General features: G+C 48.7%; 1 protein-coding gene across 1 annotated transcript in view; it reads right to left on the reverse strand.

The window, feature by feature from the left end:
* Positions 1-697: 697 nt before the first annotated feature.
* Nsg2 (neuronal vesicle trafficking associated 2) overlaps positions 698-20,750 on the reverse strand; it is a 55,208-nt gene continuing 35,155 nt past the window's right edge. The window contains exons 4-5 of the mRNA XM_036196780.1: positions 4,666-4,776; positions 698-2,227 (exon numbers count right to left, since the gene is read on the reverse strand). Coding sequence (XP_036052673.1) covers positions 2,036-2,227; positions 4,666-4,776 — 303 coding nt within the window. The 3' untranslated portion in view covers positions 698-2,035. The remainder of the gene's footprint in view (positions 2,228-4,665; positions 4,777-20,750) is intronic.

Here is a 20,750-nt window from a genome sequence, read left to right on the forward strand (position 1 = left end):
CAGAACAGTAGCAGCACACCATGACCTCAGCATTGTTAGCCTCTCAGTATTACATACTTCATATCATGTCACACCCTGAGCATCCTATTAACTACTTAGCAACATATCTGGACCTCTGTACCCTTTGAGGACCTGGTGTCATGTGACACCTTGAATACTGTACAAAGCCCTTAAGCTCTTGTTAGGGCTTCAGGATCTTGCCTAGGCCCTCAGTATCATGACAGCAGTGTATCAGGCTATACTTATTTTAAGATAGAGACCCCCCATACTCCCTCTTCCTCCTCCCACTTGGCAGGCACTCCGCTCCTGACCTCCCAATCTCCCTCTCCTGTACCCTCAGCGAGGTAAAGCTGGAAAGGACGGTCAAGACTCTCAGACACATCTATGTTTATTATTTTTTTCCTGTCAGAAAATTTCAAGAATTACACCAAAAAATACTGAGCCTCTGCTACCTACTGACAAAAATACACCACAAAATTATAAAGCGCTCTGTGGTTTTGCTAGGGACGATTTGTGGATCTGCTTCAGATGACAAATGAGTTTACAGGTGACCCGAGGTGATGGGATCCCCAGGGGGGAGGAGGGAGGGAAAATCAGATGAGCGTGTTTGGTGGGACAGCTTGAGCTACACTACTCCTATTACCCAGCTGCTGTGGAAAGTGATTTCAGCAATATAGCAAGCCACAAAAAAAAAAAAAAAAAAAAAAAAAAAAAACCCAAAAAAACAAAACAAAAAAAAAAACACCCTTAAATGGCCTGTTGGAGAGGCATTGGGAAACAGTAACACATGTCAAATGAACAATTCTCCTGGCCAGTTCTGGTCCTCTTGGGCCTAGAGCCAGCACCTCCACAGAAAAGGGCCTTCCGGAATGCTCCTGAGAAGCAAGAGCCCCCCTCCCCCACAATAGCTTGCCCTACAGTGCCCTGGGACAGGAAGCCTAAGGATGCTGGCTATGTCCCCCCACCCCCTCAAATCAGGTGCTTCTGGAACTGGGCTGGGGAGTTTGGATGCCTATCCTCTGTCAACACAACAGGGGAAACCAAAGACAGCGGCCTTCTCCAGCTTCTTCCAGAAATGACCTGCCACCCCTGCAGGCCCAATGTTCGGGGTTCCTCCCGGCTGTCTCTTGGATTTCCTGGCTAGGATCCAATTGTTGCCGCTGCTGTCATGAGCACTTTGGGGAAAGAGCAAGCAGGTAAAACCTGGGTGCCTCTGCTAGAAGCCCAGGGCGACCCGCCTGACCCATGTCCTTGTCCCCTCTCTTCCTTTTTCTTGAAAACACAGGAAGCGTCTAGGGATACCCCTAGGAAAAATAAAAGAAAGACAACATCTACCCACGTCTGTGTTTGCTGCCTGTGAGCTTTCGGAGCCTAGGTCCCACGGGCTGCCCGGGGCTGAGCACGATGCCTCCCCTGTGTGCTCACCCTGCACACTCACCACGGAGTGGTACTCTACGCATGCATTCCCGGTTTAGAAATGCCAGCATCACCTTTCTCTCCAATTCAGCCTTCCCTGCCCTGCTGTGTTCCTCTCCTGCAGACCACCGGCACACCAAACAGCCCACCCTTTGCCACACAGATACTCGGCCGCCCACACCCACACTGAAGCCACGGTGCCTTATCTAAGAAGCCCAGAGGGGCTGTGCTCTTCACCACCCTGCTGTGTCTTCCATACAGAGCCCGCTTCATGCTTTTTATTCATTGTTCTCTGGCTCCCCTTTCTGTCTCTAAATTATCCTAACAAAGAATAAGCGGTGGCTTTGAAAATATCTTACATGGGAACAATCGACACGAAACATGCCTTTGTACATGAGCCTGACTTGGGTACGAAGCAACAATACGAAAGGACAAAAGGAAAGATCGATTCAGACAACTCCAGTGCACAATATTTTCGGGGAGTTCTCCCCAGACCCCATCCTGCCCCGCCCCCACCCCGTACCCCAGCAGTACAGTGTTGTCTTGTAGCTCCAGCTTTGCTTAGCCAGTCGGGGGTTCCCCTCTACACCCCCACCCCCTTCCCGGCTGGGGCAGGCCTCTAATGGCCCTGGGTCTTGGGTGGCTTGGGCTCGTGGATGACGGCAGCGGCCGACAGCCACGGCCCGATGGCCCGGGCAGTGCTCTGCTTGGCCACGCTGTAGTGGCTGATGACTGTGTAGAAGCGGCTCCTGGAACTGGGGTCCTGGGATGAGTAGTAAGCATCCAGTGAGGCCGGGATACAGCGCTTGTGCTGGGGAAGAAAGAGATAATAGTCAAGGGTTGGGGATTTAGCTCAGTGGTAGAGCCTCAGCTCAAAAAAAAAAAAAAAAAAAAAAAAAAAAGAGTCAAGTGTATCTGGGTGGGCTGCTGGCACCTACGGAGACACTGCTGCCCCATTTCATCCGGCTCTCAATCACACCTCAGCAGACCTTCCTCAATATTCTACCATGGCCATCTTCAGAGCAGAGGAGAATCACCTACTGGTACCGAGGTCAGACCAGACTCATCTGCTTGATGACCATATGACAATAGTAGCTCCTGGTAGCACGACATGGGGTCCTCTGGTCTGTCTGGTCCCCAGGAGCTGTCTGGGTGATTGTCCACAGATGACAATTTCATGGACTTAGTTTTATACATGCATTTCTTTTCTCATATCAATGTTATCGGTTCCTGATGTTAATATGAATTTTCATTATGCATTTGTAGTATTCCACCATATATAAGGATAATCATAGAATACTACCAATTGTCTTAATGTCCTTAAGCTACAGACATTCTCTGTTTATAAGGGTTTGACTTGGGCATTTCAACTGTTTGATGGTACTAATGTGTACCTATACAATCCTGTTTCTCAATCTCACACAGTACTCAATAAATCGCATAAAACAGTTAATGTTACAAAGTAGGCATTGTTCCAGGTGGTTTTAGCCAACTGTAGGCCCATATAAAGTTCTGACACCTGATAGGTGAGATGCACTAAAGGCACTTTGAACTTATGATAGTTTCTGCCTGTGGGGAGTTCTCCTGTCATCCCTACATCTTATTTTCTACTAAGATTCTGCAGTCTACAGGCTGCACCCTGCAGTTATTCCAAATCCTAGTTTTCTTCACTTGAAACAGAACTAGGTTCTTTGTTTAGCTTGCTTTTAATCTCCAGTGTTTACTTTTTCTTATTTATTTATCAAATAAGTCAACAATTTATGTATTTTAAGGAAAATATATAGTGAGATAATTCTGAATGAACGTTGCATCCCTCCCTGATTCCTTCCTCCTCTCTGAGCATCCATGTTTGGTATTTTAAACTTTTATCTTTTTAGAATTTCCTTCTGGGAAAAAAAAAATAAAGCAAACCCCTTCCACCTCCCCACTGTGCACACAGGTAGAACTTCTTCCTTTGATTGCCAATATTATCTTAGAGGGAAGTCAGTCAGAAAGCAGACAGTCTTTTTTGGCTGCCGTACTTCTAAAGAATCCCCTTGTGCAGATAAAGTGTGGTTTATTCGGCTGTCTCCAGTGCCTGCTCTCACTGTCTCCATTCCTTCAGAGCCCCAGCTTCTCTTCCTTTGGAGCATCGCTCCACAGAGGCATACAGCAGCACCCAAAGGCACACGCTCTCAAGTCGGAACAGTCCTTGTTTGACCCCCCACTTTGGAGCATCTTCCTAGCTGCGATGCCTTGGGAAATCCTCTTAACTAAATACCCCGAATTTCTGTTACTTCTTATGGAAAACAGGGACCAAAATAATCCCATTTTCAGAACAGTTGTGTGGCTCAGTAGAGAGGATGTTTATGGAAATTTCTAGTAAGTAGCCTGACAGAAAATAAATACTCAGTGAACGGTGGTTATAAAAGTTAACGTTGCCCGGCAGTGGTAAATCCCAGCACTTGGGAAGCAGAGACAGACAGGTAGATCTTTGTGATTTTGAGGCCAACCTGGTTTACAAAGTGAGTTCCAGGACAGGCAGGGCTGTTACACAAAGAAACCCCAAAACAAATGAACAAAAAACCCAAAATCCAAAAAACAAGGGAAAAAAAACCCATCACCACCTGTTTCAGATTTAAAACAGCTAACTTTATTGCAACTAACATGTATCGAGGGTCGGTTACCCAATAGACTTGTTTATTTGCTTGTTTCTACTATTTATTTATTTATTTGTTTGTTTGTTGTTTATGCTAAACTATTTGATTGTTTGGGCACACATAATTCTCCAAAGGAGTAAGAAGAGCCCCAGGTCACCCAAGTCTTTGAAGGAAGGAGGCAACTAAAGCAATGGTTAGGAGGAAAGCCACCCAGAGGGTTAGGAGTCTGGACACAGGCTGGGAGAAAAGCCCAGAAGCACTGTTCTGTGCCTCGTGTCTCTTTAGGGACACTCTGAGGTAAGGAATCAGCAAGTTGGTCTGGAAGATCCACATGAAGCAGAGTTTTCCAAAGATAAGCAAGTCAGTGTCAAGTGTCAGTGGGCATCCTTGGAGCCGGCCTTCCCTGCTCATGCGCGGTCTGGAGCTGGCCCACTTCCTGATTTTGCTATAGCACCCTAGTTCCTTCCTGAGACTGGTCCTTCAGGAAGTTGGGATTGCTCCCTTCCAGCTGTGTTTCAGTCCATTGGGAGAGCGCCATGCTCAAATATGGCCACTAGGGAAGAGACACTGACAATCACCGACGGCCACCCACCTGCCGCAAGCCCCTTACCTTGTAGACAAATCCCTCGGGACAGCTGTGGTCATAGGTGAAGGCTTTGTAAACCACCAGGAACACGATGCAGGCGAGGAAAGCAAGGGCCAGGCCGACAAGGATGGTGACCTGAGAAAGATAGAGGTGTCACTCCGTCTCAGCTCATGCGCTTTCAAGCCATACATGCAGCCTTCAGCACCCGGAGCCAAGAGGCAGTCTGGCTGTATCTTGGCTTGACAAAGACACATAAATATTAGATATATGCTAACATTTAGTATGACCCTGAGGAAGCTTGCACTCCATGAACTCCAGTTTCCCCCTCCTACAGGGAAATCTAGAAAGTTCTTTCTTGACTCTACATACGCTCCCTCCCCCACTCTTCCTATTAACACGGGGAATGGGGGTGGTTGGGAGGGGTCAGCCGTCACATCCAGGGCTTCCTGCTTTCCTTCACACCACACCCCTGTCACCACCACTGTGTTCTAATGTCAGGCACCAATTGCTTGCTTTGCCTGTGTTTGACACCTGGTACCCACCTGGAATGTGTGCCCCATCCACTGTTTGCCCACTCCAACTCTATTCCAGCTACTTTCTCCCCACCGCAGGAAATGCCAGCTCCACGTGGTCCACATTGAACACAAACCTCCTGGCCACCATTAACTGTTTCCCCCTACACTGCGCTTCAGCTCGGCAGGAACATCTGCCTTGACATGAACCCACCACCTGACCACTTTTTACTACTCCAGTCGTTTCCAGAGTGTCTGAAGCCATGCCACCTCTCACCTGCAGTCGTGACACAGCCTTTAAAACTCTAAAGGCTGTCTATAGCACGGTTGCCACACAACCGTAAAAAGACTTGGACATTTTAAGTTCAAGTGTCCCTTTTCTACCTGAGAAGCATGCGATCATCACCAACCAACCAGCTCAGAGTAAAGGATCAACTCCTGGCTGTTAGCTACAAGCAAGTGTTTGTTTGTTTAGTACTGCAACACCCAACTGAAGAACACTAGGACATGTTAGAAAGGAGTAAGTGGCTAACTGCAAGATCACACTGTGTCCGTGACACCACATGTGTACAAAAGGAAAGGCCATCCCTCCCCCATGATACTGGAGCCTGTTGAGTCCTTGTCAGAACTTGGGTGTGTGTATTATTTTTAAAGAGCTGCTAGCCCATTGAATTGGGCTAGAAATTGGGCACAGTTCCTCCGAGGAGGAGAAAGTTCCTTTTGATCAATGTTTGGGGGAGTCCTAAGATAGGTGGTTAAGTGTAGGGAGGAGTCTGTGAAGCTCCAAATTGCCTGATGGTCCCTTTAAATACTGGATGGGAGGAGCCTGAAAGAGGAAAGAAAGTGAGGAGAGAATCACAGTCCGTGAGGAATTTCTCGACTCATATGGATGTGAAATCCCATTTTAAGTTACTGTCGAAGCATTGTGCTGTCCTGGGCACTTCCTCCATTGCCCAAGCCCTCTGTTGGAAGCTTGCTGCACACACATTAGCCTCCCAGGCAGAGTTCAGGGCTATCACACAGTAGGAAGAGATGATGCTGAGATCCGACCCAGGTCACTCGGCAGGACATGAAGCTAAAATGCACAAGCCCATGGAAACGGAACCTGGAGAGACACTATGCTCCCCCAAATTAATGTTTAGATACACAGGAAAGTGGGTCATCCAGGATCACCCACACACTAATCCCTGAGAACCCAAAAGCACTGGTCAGGCAGTGTCTGGGTTACAGACGTAAAGAAACTAAAAATTTCCAGATTTTCCAAGATGCAAAAGACAGAAACGGTCCAAACATTTGCATAGGATAACTGTATCATCTTATCAGCCCCTCATATTTAATGATTCCATGTTAATGGATTCAATCAACTAGAGACCAAAAATATGTGGAAAAGTAAAATTTTCTATACTGAGCAAACTTCAGCCTTTTTTTTAAAAAAAAAATCATGTTTCCCATATAGGATTATATGGCACTTACTAACATGGATTTATATTGTACTACATTTTATAAGAACTCCAGAGGAGAACTAACACACACAGGAAGATGAACAAAGGTCGTATGCAAATTCATGGGAATTGCACTTCTGAGGAGTTTGGTATTCAGCATGGGGTTCTGTATCCAGTCACCCACTGATCTTGATAAATGGTGTGTATTCACATAATATCATTCAGTCATAAGAGGGATGAAATATGTGTGACAGATGTAGACAGACCTCAAAATCATTATACTGAATAAAATAAGTCATATCTAAAAGGTCACCAAGAAATAGCTAGAAGAGATTAAACTGTAGAGATGGAAAACACATTGGCAATTGTCAGGGCTTGGGGGCGGGGCAATGGGGAATGACTGATAATGGGTACCGGGTTCCTTCTGGGCGATGAAAATGTTTTGGAATTAGACAAGGATAATGGTCACATAGTGCTGCAAATATTCTAAATGTCACTGAATGGTTCGTTTTAAAGTGACTAATTTTACAGTGTGCAAAATTTTACCTCAGGCTTTAAATGCCAGAGCTGAGGGAACACTCTGCCTCCGTGGTGGTGACACCATCAGAGAGTTTTAAAATGTTGCTGGCATCCCTGCAGGCCCAGCCAAGTGGGCTGCCCATGGTACCAGGATGCCAAGAGTCATTTGTGGCAATATTTGTGGCAGCGATGTGTCTGTGGACCTCAAGCATGCAAAGGAAGGAACAGAGATCCACAGACCCACCTTGCCATCCCCAGCAGTCCCGGGGGGGGGGGGGGCGCGGAAGGCCCTGGGAAAATCTCCCATCCTAGTGACCACATGTAATCTCAGCCTCTGACTGAGGAGAGCCCTGGCCTTTTGACAAACATAGCAGCAGGGCAAGATGTCTAAAGACAGGCATGTCCCTGGGGAACACCCATTTAGGGTGGGTGCTCCCACCCCAGAGGCCACTAGCAGGTTAGAGAAGAATGTCCAGCATGCTCACCCAGGGGTAGCCTCCCCAGACATGCAGGGCTTTCCCATTCCTAATCTCTGAGAGGAGCAGGTTGTGATTTACCAAGGTCATCAAGGCTGATTGTGTGACAGAGAGCCTTTCAGAAAACATCACTGGGCAAAGAAGCGGAAGGGAGGAAAGGTGTGGTTTCAAGTCTGCTGTCAGAAGCATCTGGGGGCCTGAGGATGCAGGCATCTAGGTTCCCCTCCTGTGGATCCTAAATGAATGGGCAAGGAGCAAGTGGGCCCAGGACACGGGCATAGTTTGTCAACCTTCCAGTGGACTGAGGGTACACCCGTGGAGAGAATGACTCCTCCTGTAAACTCTTTGGATTTGGATCTCAAGCTGGCTGCATGTATTATCATCGCATGGACATTTTAAACAATCCTCACTTTCTGGCTCCGCCTGGGTAATGACATCAGAATCTGAATATTATATTATTATATTATTATATCTGAAGTCCCTGGCTCCTGAATGCTGAGTGTTGAGCTGAGTAACCTGCTCATGTGTGAGGTTTTACCCAGTAGGCTAGCTCGTGTCAGGGTAAATGGAGGTCATGTTGTTTGAAAGCCTTCCTTCCTCTCCTTAATTTTAGTAGGGATTTCTCTGTGACCAAGGCTATCAGCACAGGGGGCTCTGGAACTAACCCGGGGTTGGGGATGTGACAGTGCGGGTAACTGCTGAGAATAGCAAGTAGGAGGGCAAGTGGCTCTGAGTAGAGGAACGTGCCTCCTCCAGAGGGCAGCTGGAGAAGATCTGGGCTGTTCTAGAAACAGAGTAGGTTTGGCTCAGAGGAGCGGAGCGGTGGGGAGTGGACATACTCAGCATGGAGCGTTAACTCAAGGGTGACAGGGAACTAGAGAAGATTTTACACAGCCAAGTGGCTGGAGCAAGATTAGGCTTTGGCAAGGTGTCTCTGGAGGGGGCAGGGCTGGAGGCAGGGAGGCCAGTGGGAAGGCTGGTCATTAGGGTCTATCTCAAACGTTGAACTAGCCTGGGCAGCAGAGTGGAATGAGTTGAGTTGAAGAGACTTGCTTAGTGGCTAGGGATTTCTGATTTGGCTTGCAGTGAGATTTTCAGGCAGATAGAGACCTGGCTGCCCTGGGCCAGCCTCTCCTTTCAGGAAGATCAGTGGAATTCAGAGGCCTCCAGAACTTGAAGCCTGTAGCTATAAGTACCCCCCATGGAAGGATGAGCCTTGGCCTGCAGGGAAGGACCTTCCATTTCTCCACCCATCTCTCAACATGCTCTGAACATAGAAAGTGGGCTCCATGTCAGGATTTATTGATGTGTCCTTGGCTTCACCCTAGAATCTAACAATCTGGGACCAGCAGCGAATTACAGGTTTTTCATGCTAGATGTGAGGTGTTGTGTAATATGGTCGTCACCACCTGTCACCATCTGTCCCTCTCTTCTGTTCCTTCCCTCTCTCCCTGACTTCCTCATCCCAAACAGACATCAAGGTCCTCCCCGAGCCACATGCCATGAGGCAGGCAGGCCACCAGGACTGTGCAGTGAACACTCAGGTTTCAGATCAGCCCCTGGCGGAATAACCTCCCAGCATGTCACAGAGCAGGGTGTGGGGCAGAGTGAATGGAGGGCAGGGTGAGCTGGAAGGAGCCAGACACAGTGTAATTCTGGGCAGAGCATCCAGACTGCCCAGAGATTCTGCAAAGAACTTGGGGGCCCAGAGGGCCTGGAAGGAGTGGCCTGTGACAGGAGAGTTACAGGAAACATTGCTGAGGTGACAGGGACCAGAACCACTGAACCACTGAGGTGACAGGGACCAGACTCTGAAGCCCATGCCATCCCACCCAGGAGAAAGCACCTGGGATGCTTTTGGCAGATCTCTGCTGCTCCCCCACCCACCAGCCTGAGCCAGCACCACCCTGCTCTGGACACCCAGCCTCCTGGCTGCTGCTTTGCAGAAAGGAGCCTTTCCTCCATGATGTTTGCTCAGCAGGGGAGACAAGGCCCTAACACAACCCCAACCTCCCTGTCTCTGTCTGGTCACCAGTTCCTACCTTCAAAGTCACTAACTTCTCTATCCATTCTAGACACCCCAGATCAAGGAGAGCCTCTTCCCCCAACCTCCCCTCAAGTTCTTAGGCAACACTTAGCCCCTCCTCATCCACTCCTGCTCTCTGAGATACTTCTGTGTCAGAAAGAACCCAGTCGGTCTGTTGCCCCTCACCTCCCCCTTTGGGAGGCAGAGTGAGTCAACTCTCACTTCCAGAGTTGGGTTCTGTTTGACTGATGGCCCGTGAGGTAGATTCTACTGGATCTTCCTCTTTTAGATGAGACTAGGTACAGAGAGGTCATGTGCTTTCCCCAAGGACACACAGTTCATTACACAGTATACTCTCAGGTGCTGAACTATGTGATGTGCCACCCAGGGGCTGGTCTGCTCTGCTCCTCATAAAGCATGGACTGAGCATGTGCTCATCTGCTGCATGCTGGCTTGAAGCCCAGGTCAGAAGCAGTTCTCCACACAGGGTAGAGAGTGCTAAATGTGCATGGGAGGGTCCTGCCCTGTGGGTTCCAGCTTTGATCCCTGTGGAAACCTTCCTCCTCCATAAGGGGGGCCATCAGTTAGATGGTACATGTAAATCCCTGGAGCAGGAAGGGGACTGGACTCTAAAATGCACGCCCACATCTTCTTTTGTTTATTTTTATTAACAATTTTTTTTATTCATTTTACATACCAAAGATCCCCCTCTTCTCTCCTTCCACCCCTCCAGTCTCCCCCTCCCAACCCTCTCCCTATTCCCTCCTACAAGAAGGTAAGGCCTCCCATGGGGAGGTACATTTAGTAGAGGCAGGTCCAAGCTCTTCCTCTGCCTCAAGGCTGTGCAAGGTGTCCCATCATAGGTAGTGGGCTCCAAAAGGCCTGTTCATGAACCAGGCATGTATTCTGATCCTACTGTCAGAGGGCCCCTTAAGCAGATCATGCTACACAACTGTCTCGCTATGTAGAGGGCCTAGTCCAGTCCCATGCAGGCTCCACAGCTCCACAGATGTTGGTCTAAATTTCATGAGTTCCCACTAGTTTGTCTCTGTAGGTTTCCCCATCATGATCTTGATGCCCCTTGCTCATAGAATCTCTCTTCCCTCTCTTCGACTGGACTCCAGAGCTTGGCATTCCCACATCTTAATCTGCCATAAATGGTACCTCATTTGGAAGGGTGAGCATGGTAAGTATGGTTGGGTCAAAGGTCTTGAGGTGAGATCAGGGTATTAAAGTCCAGGAGACATGGCTTTATTGGAGACACATATGAAGACAGACACACAGAGGAAGGAGGAGCCATGGAGGGAGTCACAGGAGCCAGAAGAGGCAAGGGGAGAAGACTTTGTAGAGTGTGCTGGCTAGTTTCATGTTAACTTGAAACAGGCTGGAGTCATTGGGGAGAAGGGAACCTCAATTAAGAAAATGCCTCCTTAAGATCAGGCTGCAGGCAAGCCTATAGGGCATTTTCTTAACTAGTGATTGATGAGGGAGGGCCCAACCCACTGTGGGTGGTGCCATCCTTGGATTGGTGGTCCTTGGTTCTATAAGAGAAAAGGCTGAGCAAGCCAGTTAAGCAGCACCCCTGCATAGCCCCTCCATAGCCCCTCCATCTGTTCCTGCCTCTAGGTTCCTGTTCTGACTTCCTTCAGTGAAATGAAGAAGGCTAAGCCAAGTAAACTTTTTCCTCATCAAGTGGCTTTGGTCATGATGTTTCATCACAGCAGTATTGATCATGACCAAGACAGGGCCTATCCTCATCTTGGTTTTGAACTTCTGGCTTCTGTAACTGTGAGCAAATGAAGTCCTGCTGCATTAAGCCATAGGGTTTATGGTCCATTTTCATGGCAGCTCCAGGGAACTAATACAGTGTCCTCCAATAGTGCCCAGCATGGGAGCTACAAAAGCTGTTTCTCCACATCACCTGCCAAGCTCCTCACTACTGCAAACGTCCCAGATACTCAGGGGGATGGCTGTCTGTCACCATGGATGGTATGCCAAATCCTTCTCCCCACCCCACCCCTACAGACTCCTAAGCTTTGAGGCCCAACACCTCACATATCACCTTCTTTGCTGTGTGTGTGCAGTGCGCTGTAAGTGTCCTTTCATAGTTCCACGCACCCAGCTCCTTGTGCCACACTCCTGTAGTGTGTGTGTGGATGAGAGACAGACAGACAGACAGACAGACAGACAGACACCTCAGTCCCTTACTGCTCTCTTTACTGCCCCAGCTTCCAGCTGGGGGGCCTGGCAGGAAGCTGGCTCAGTGGAGCTGAGGCCTCACGTGCTCTGCACATTCCCCCCCCCCCCAGTCTTGTCCTTGTTTTTGGCACAAATCCCTGTCTGCAGTGACTTCTCACATCCTCCCTGTCTGTCATCTGTCTGTTTATGAACGGGGTCTCCCCATGTAGCTTTAGCTGACCCAAAATTGACATTGTAGCCCAGACTGAATTCCAATTCATCCCCTGCCTCCACCTCTGAGTGCCCAGATCAAATGCTGGCTTTGGGCCTTCATTTCATTGTTCCCCGGCCTCCAGGGAGACAGGGAGGGGAGGAGGGCCCAGTGGTAAGTCAGTGCACCCTCAAGATTGACGTGAAGACTCTGTGTGGTGATGCCTCCAAACTCCTGACCACAGTCACAGCTGTTAGCTCTCACTGACTGCTCAGTGGCACACAGGCCACTGCCGCAAGTGACATTTACATGCTGTCTCTTTTAAGCCTCATGCAGATCTTAGAAGCTCGGTCATCATTCTCACAGAAACTGAGGCACGATGGAACACAGTTCTTGGTAACTGAAAGAGCAAAGCCTGACCAAAGCCCCGGAACATGTCTGCGGCCCCTCCCCGACTGCCAGTGGCATGCTCTGCTAATTCTCCTTCTCTGCAGCTTCCCTTGCCTGCAGGAGGGCAATGAAATGCCATGTTACCGTGAGGCACATTGCCCATTTATTCTAGGAGCACATGTCACCACAGACATTAGAAAGAGGGCGGAGAAGAAAAGCCATCCACTGTCTGCCCAGCCTGACTGCCAATGCAGAAGCCTCAGCACCGGGGAAGGGAAGCAGGGGCCTCGTTAGCGTGCAGGACCTGCTGCCCCTCTTCACCATAACACCCAACAAATGGCCCTTCCTTATGAAGAGAATAAACCCTGGGAACCTCATGGCAACAGAAGCTCTCACATTGGGGAAATTCAATTTCATGGAGACATGAACTGCCTAATACACGTGACCCATATATAACAGCTGCCACGGGAAGAGATGGAATCATGGCACCTGGCACCTTATCCCTGGATTGGCCCTGAGATTCCAACAACAGACTGCAGTGGAACAGGAAAGGGTCAGAGCCTCTGTAAAGCTCACTAAAATGGCTCTGGCTTTCTTAGCACTCTCCTTGGTACCAGGCAGAGCAGAGAACATGAGTCTTTGAAATCGGGCCTTCTAGATGGAGGCCTCAGTGCTGAGTGTACCTGGGTGGCTCTCCTGCCTTTGGGGACCTCAGCTTTCTTCTCAGCTGGGGGTAGTATTGGTGGTATCCTCGTAGTGATTGAGTGTGGCAATGTGTAACAGCCTCTGGGTAGGCCTGGGTCAGGGTAGACATTCAGTGTCTTACAGAAATGACCTCAGCACACATGCCAACCCTGTGCCCATTTTACAGATTTGTGTGGGAGGCAGACAGAAGGACTTGCCATATGCAACAGTCTTCTTGTTCCTCTTTAGCGTCCCACCCAAAGCCTAGATTCTGGTGGTTTCTTTTCTCTCATCCCATTTGACACACTGTGGTCCCTCGGGGTTTCTTGAGGGGAGGGCACAGAGATCCACCTCCTATGCTAATTCTAGGCAACCTGGGAACCCCTGACTTTACATGTGAAATGGTTCTGAGTTGTTACATTAATTTATACCAAGTGCCCGATACAATCCATACAATCGACATGGGGCAGTGGGAGAGGAAGAGCCATGGGAGTGTGAAGGTGCTGACTCAGCCCCAGGAAATGCTATTCTTCCTGGGCCTGGGCCCCACCAGGTCTGAATGTGGCTCAGTTGCTTCTTCAACGCCAGGGCCTGGGCTGTAGCACCATCACCAGCATGTGCCAGTGTGCTCCCCAGATGACTAGCAGCCCCTTCAAGGGCAGGGCCAGCCTCTCTCTGAGTGTCCTAGAGTCACAGGGTCCTTCGGGGACTCTCTGGTGGTTCATGTCGATGAGACAGGAAGGGGCTTCTGTCCTCTCTGTCCCCTTCTGCCTTCCCTGTCTGATCCATTCTTCCTTTGGCCGCTGAGGGCTGTTCCTAAGCAACCCTTCTGAACACTGTGGAGATGCTCAGAACCCATCCACTTCTCACCTCCAGGCAGGCTTGTGGAAGTGGGTCAGATGGAGTCCTGAGTTCTCACCTCTGGGTTCTGACAGCCTCTGTCCCACCCTACCCTAGAAATCAGCATAGTCCACACAGATCCTAGCAACCCAGAGCTGTCATTAGCTTGTGAGGCACAAAGTGGGTTCTGGAGGGTTGAACCTGCATCTTCTGCAAGAGCAGCAAGTGCTCTTAACCACAGACTGGTCTCTGCAGCATGCACTCCCAACATCTTAACATGTCACATAAAGCTCATTAAGCGACACAGTGCCTCGGGATTCGTGCTGGCTGCTGGTCACAAAGTCACTCTCCACTGAACACCTCACTGTGTTCTAGACAGCTGGATAGAAGGCAGGTGTGCAGCACACACTGTGTTGTGTGTAAACTGAGGCACAAAGAGCCCTCCATCAGTTCTGGGAATGGTGGAACACTCTTAAAATGTAAGTTCCTGAGGCCAAGCTTGTAAGCAGCTCTCACCGGGGTGGGAGTGAGGGTGGCTCTGTCTTACTCTATCAGCTCTTTTTTATACAGACTGCCTCCTAACCGCCACCCTTGTGTGTGTGTGTGTGTGTGTGTGTGTGTGTGTGTGTCTGTCTGTCTGTCTGTCTGTCTGTCTGTCTGTCTGTGGGGCATGTACAAAAGGAGATAGAGGACTTAGGAGAATCAGCAGGGAATCCTCCCAACTCACAAAGACAGCAAGGCCAATATGGAGCAGAAATGTACCCCCTTCTGACTAGTTCTCTGTCAACTTGACACAAGCTGGAGTCATCGGAGAGGAGGGAGCCTCAACTGATAAAATGCCTCCGTAACATCCGGCTGTACACAAGCCTGTGGGGCATTTTCTTAATTAGTGATTGATGGCAGAGGGCACTCTGCCATGGCCTCTATATAAGCCTCAGCTTCTGGGTTCCTGCTTGGTTTCTGTTCTGACTTCCTTCGATGATGAACCGTGATGTGGAAGTGAAAGGCAAATAAACCCTTTCTTCCCCCAAATTCTTTGGTCGTGGTGTTTTATCACAGCAATCATAACCCTAGGACCCCCCCCCCCAGTGTCTGTGTCCACAGGGGGCCCTCTTGCCAATGTTGCCCAACTTGTGGGGACAAGCATGGCTTCTCACCCTCATGGGAATGAAAGGGACATGAGGGCTCGCCTCGCTGGCTCTGCGGTGTCCAACAACTTGCCTAGCAGCCCTGCAGCTCCGTTCATTAGGATGTGGAACAGAATCTGAGTCTCCAAATCAATTTTGCTGACCTGATTTTTTAAAGTCAACTTTTCTGCCAAGAAAAGGGGCTGAAGAAGGAAGGTGGATAAATGAAACCAGGTATTTGTGCTGCCGAGACTGTCTTGTCCACGGAGACAAGAACATGGGCTGCACAGGACCAGCAAGATGGCTGGATGCAGGAAGACAGCTGTGCACCGCCAGCAGGGCCAGAGGTGGGGTTTGTTTGGAAGTTTTGGGGTGGAGGATACGCCCTGCTCTGGCTCCTCATTGTAGAGCCTGACTAAAAAAGCACATGGATGTCAGTCTATCAACAGTCAAGTACACTGAGTTCCAGATTCCTACTAGACAGGAGTCATTGTTCTTGGGCTCCTGATCTTGGGAAGCCAAAGTCTGGTGCAGCAGAGGGCAAGAAGCCAAGATGCCTTGGCATTAGGTGTGACCACAGCCAGGACTCAGGGCATGGAGACCCCATAGAGACTCACCCCAGAGAAGGGTCTAGGGAGGCTTCTTGTGTATGTATTGGGGAGGGATGCCTTCCATGGGGAAGAAAGGGAAAACATGCTCCTAACCAGTGGCAGGAATTCTAGTGAGCCCAGCAAATGCACTTTCTCCTATGTTCCACCTCCAGTATTTTTTCCTCCTGTTTTGGTGAATGTTCCTTGGATTACTGTTACCATCTGGAAACGGTCTGAGTTCATATGTTGGCAGCTTGGTCCCCAATGTGATGATGCTGGCATTTGGGGGAATCTTTAAGAAATGGAGCCTCAGGAGCAGGTTGGTTGTCTGGAGGCACTGTCTTTGGAAGAGGTTCAGATACTTCCCAGGGGACCTTGGTTACTTCTCAGCATTGGGCTATGATAAAAGGGCAAGACCAGCCTCTCCCTCCTCTCTGGTTCCCTGTCTCACCGTGTGATCTCTCCCTTTCCGACATTCACGGTGTCATGGATTGTGATGCGACATGTTGGTGGGATCTTTGTCATAGCAACATCAGGTGGTTCTGGCTTCCAGCCTCCAACACTGTAGGCCAAATAAACCTCTCTTCTTTATAAGGTATCCAGCTTCAGGCATGCAGCTATGGCAATCAGAATGAACAAATTCAGTCTTTTTGTATCATAATATGAGGATCCTCCCTGGAGTGAAGTGGGGACAGAAGGAGGGGAGTTTGGAGGTTCACTCAGCTCTCCTCCTGGAAGCTCACCCTGCACTTCCACTCAGAAGCAGCTGACCTTAGGGATAGCCAATGCTTGCCAGGTGAACAGAATCCATCCTCGTCTACCATCTGGAGTTTGTCCTTACATACAGGTCTTTTTACGACAGAGATCTCCAGTAGCAAGATATGGTACCAAAGCATTCTTTCTTTTCTTTTTAAAAAAAAGTTTTGAGCCGGGCAGTGGTGGCGCACGCCTGTAATCCCAGCAATTGGGAGGCAGAGGCAGGTGGATCTCTGTGAGTTTGAGGCCAGCCTGGGCTACCAAGTGAGTTCCAGGAAAGGCACAAAACTACACAGAGAAACATTGTCTTGAAAAAACAACAACAAAAAAAAGTTTTGAGAAAATTTTAATTTATGTGCATACACACACATGTGTCTCTGTGAGGGTATGTCACATGTGCAGTGTCCACAGGAACCAGAAGAGGACCTGGAGTTACAGACTATAGTGAGCCACCCAATGTGGGTGCTGGGAACCAAAATGGGGTCCTCTGGAAGAGCAGCTAGTGGTCTTAACCGCTGAGCATTTGCTCAAGCCCTCTCTGCATCCCCATCCATCATCTGGTTCACATCCTCTTCTCTTAGTCAAGGTGCTCACCAACTTCATCCTTAAATAACACATAGAAGCCGCTCCTAAAGGCCCACACATCCTTGGATGAATGTGTGTGAGTGTGTGTGTGTGTGTGTGTGTGTGTGTGTGTGTGTGTGGCAGGAAAGTTGGCTAGTTAGTGACTGGAGTCTTGGCAGTGAAGCCAGAACTTCTCATGCTTGTGTTCCAACTCACTTACTGTCTCTCTTTCACCGCCCCAAATTCTCTTCTGGGAACAGAGATGCACAGATACAGGGCGGAAGCTGGTCTCCACGTGGGATGCTGAGCATAGCACCTGGCATAGTACAGGAGCCAAAGACTAAAGACTGAGGAAGACTGGCTGCCTCCGGATGTAACATCTTCCTTCCCTTTCCTGTCCCAGGACTCTCATGTCTGGGTGATTATTTTTTATCCCCTAGAAGACTATCCTCATCCAACACTGACTTGTTTGCTCTGGAATTCATCAGACTTGTGCCCATAGAAAGATAGCCTGAGCTACTCATGTTTCTGTTAGTCTGTCTGGCTTCACCAGAAGAAAGGAAGCCATTTCATTCTGGTTTTGTGAGTGATGGGACAAGGCTGAAGATAGCCATGGCTCCTGGCTGAGCTGGTTTGAAACTTACGTACCCCTTAGGAGAAGGTGGTCAGCCTGTTTGCTGTCCCCTCCCCCTCATTATTGGTAAGATGGGATTATGTTTTGTCACAGTGTGAAGTCTGTTTTTCCATTCACGAGAGGAGAATTTCACTGTCCCCTAGCACTTGTACAAGCATTAAAAGATGAGACCAGACTTCGAAGGCCACCTGCCTGGCTTTGGCATGAAATGGAATATGCTGCAAAATGGCATCTAAGGGAATTCATCAGAATGGTTTCTGTAAAAATACTATCCTGGCTAGAAATGCCAGCCCTAAAATAACTAGACAGGTCTGGAATGAGTGTCTAGAGGAAGGTCCTGTTCACTGCCCGTCAGTCTGTCCACTTCTTCAACTGGATCCAGTTCCTAAGCAGGGAATTGGTTTGGCCTCTGGACTATTGCTTCCCTCATCAAGATTTTGTTAGCAAGGCTTAGGGCACCATTATAATTTATTACACATGATATAGGTTTTTTCATTTTTATTTTTTTACACACGTGTGCGTTTGTTTGTTACATGCACTGTGTGCAGGTGTCCACTGAAGCCAGGAGAGGGTGTCAGAACCTTGGAACTGGTATAACAAGTGGTGTGGGCTGCAGAATATGGGTGCTGGGAACTGAACCTGAATCCTTTGCAAGAATGGTAAGTGAATGCTCTCAACTGCAGAGCCATCTCTCTCCAGCCCCGAGATGGAACTGTTGAATGATTTTTAAAGCCATTGTGTCAGGTAAGCCTATCATTTCTCCCAAACCCAATTACTATATTATCTTGATGTTTGACCAGCTTCCCACAGAGCCCCCCTCAAGCCCATTAAAGAAGATCTCTCTCCAGGGCCCCAGTGAAGTCTGCTAAGTAAATTGCCTTTTGAAAGTAGAGGAAAATGAAACATCTGTGGCCCTCAAACTTCATGCAGGCAATACTTGGAGACTCTCTTTCAGAACTCAGAGGGAAATTCCCCATGGGCAGAGAGTGGAATGAAAGTGTGGCCCTGAGGCACAGGACCAGGAATTCATGAATATTTGTGGCATTCTTGAAAGAGAAAAGACACTATTTAAATCAGAACATTCCAAAGCAATCACTCCTTTTCCAATATAATGTGCTATTGGCATAATGATTACAAAGAAGGGGTGAGGCACCAGGGCCCTGTGCAGCTAGAAGATAAATCTCCGGCCTTCTAAAAAAGTTTTCATTTTAAAAGTTAAAGCTACAGTTTAACCCAGGTCAGGGGGTATCAAGAGCTGTGATGGAGACTCTCTTACAGGTGAGAGAAGCTGAGAGGCCTTAATTCGTAAGATGGTGTCTGTCTATGATGACAAAGGACAGCTAAATGTGAAATAATGCTAAACATATTCCCTACGTCTAACTAGCCAGCTGCTCCTGGTCACCTCTCCTGGACAAATGTGGAGCTGACAACAGGAACACATGACAAGGACCAAGAGGCAGAAGGCACACTGGGGGTGTGGGGGTCCATTCCATGAGATGCTCTTTCCAGATAACTTGTGGACAAGGAGATCTTCTGATTTTTCATACATACATCATGAGTTTCTCCTAACTTCTAGACTCAAGAGAGGGGACCAAATAATGCATTTATTACCTCCTTGTTGTTCATTGTAGCCTTTCAACAATCCTGTGAAGTCTGGCTTTTTGATCTCCACTTTATAAACAAAGTGTTTACTCAGAAAGCCAGAAGTCACCTTCAGTCTGTTTTGAACAAGGCCCAGGGTGAGGCAAGGAGTGTGTGATTGGTCTAGGGCTAAGTATAGCACCAGCTCTAAGGTGGCACTATAGACACCTGTGATCAGTTATGATGTGTGGCAAGGTAGAAAACTAAAGGGATCTGGAGCACAAATCCAAAAGGCATCTCCAGATAGATGCAGATCTATGGTGTGCCACAGCGAAAGGCTGTGAGGGAGGGGAGAAGGAGGGCATGTACTGAGTGTCTATGCCAAGCACTGAGCTTTACATGCACTGTTTAAGACCACACAAGCTGGGCGGTGGTGGTGCACGCCTTTAATCCCAGCACTCGGGAGGCAGAGGCAGGCGGATCTTTGTGAGTTCGAGGCCAGCCTGGTCTACAGAGTGAGATCCAGGAAAGGTGCAAAGCTACACAGAGAAACCCTGTCTAGAAAACCAAAATAAACAAACAAACAAACAAATAAATAAATAAATAAAATAAAAAACCAACAAAAAACAAAACAAAACAAAAAAAACCCATGAAGCCAAGGGCCCCCCTGGAAGCCCAGAACCCAGGCTGGAGGAGCTTTCCCTGGCCTTTGCTTCCCATCCCCCGCTTGGCTGTTGAATTTGCCTTTCCTGCATATCATCACTTTGATTTCAGAAAACAGTCAAGACAAGCAAACCAAGCACTCTGACCAGAGTCATCTCAGATGATGCTCAACTCAGCAAACCCGGAATCCTACAGCCTGGCTGTTTCTGTAGCTGGTGATTATAGCTACTGATCTGCTCCACCACTCAGACAGAAATGCTTTGAGCAGCAGGGCCATGGACTTTCCTAACTGCTGCCTGGTGATGACTTTAAATTATTATTAAGGAAATGAAAAGCGACCAAGCGTTTAGGGTACAGGCAGTGTGGTAATTCAGTTCTGCCCTCCCAGAGGCTGGGATGCAACTGTTTGAAAGGGAAGCCGTAGAAAGTAGGAGGGAGAAGATCGCATCAGGCCAATACAGTGTCAATGTCTGTCCCAGTGATGGGTGACCTTAAGTCAAGGACACCACTTCTCTGAGCTCCTGTTTCCTTATCTGCAAAGTAGCAATAGTTATGTCATCTACCCAGGTACAGTGGAGCATAAACACCCTGAGGTGTTGGCTATTGTGACTGTCAGCACTATTGCAAGATATCCCTTTAGCAGTCACAACAGCCAACAACTTAACCTCCTGCCACTACGGTCACTGGGCAGCTGACTTTGTTACACGGGGAAAGCCTGGTGGGTGTGTCACAGCCCTGGTGAACTTTCTCACTGGGCACGTGTGAGACCCGTGTGTGTCACTGACTGTCCCTGTCTGTAAATAATGAAGGGCCCTGTTGACACCACGCAAATGACGAAGTTATTTGGTGGATCCCAGGCTGCACACACAGCCAACCTGTGAGTCCATAGAGACATTGGGACGAGGGCCTGGAACCC

This window comes from Onychomys torridus, chromosome 8 (assembly GCF_903995425.1).
Source record: "Onychomys torridus chromosome 8, mOncTor1.1, whole genome shotgun sequence".
Taxonomy (NCBI): Eukaryota; Metazoa; Chordata; class Mammalia; order Rodentia; family Cricetidae; genus Onychomys; species Onychomys torridus.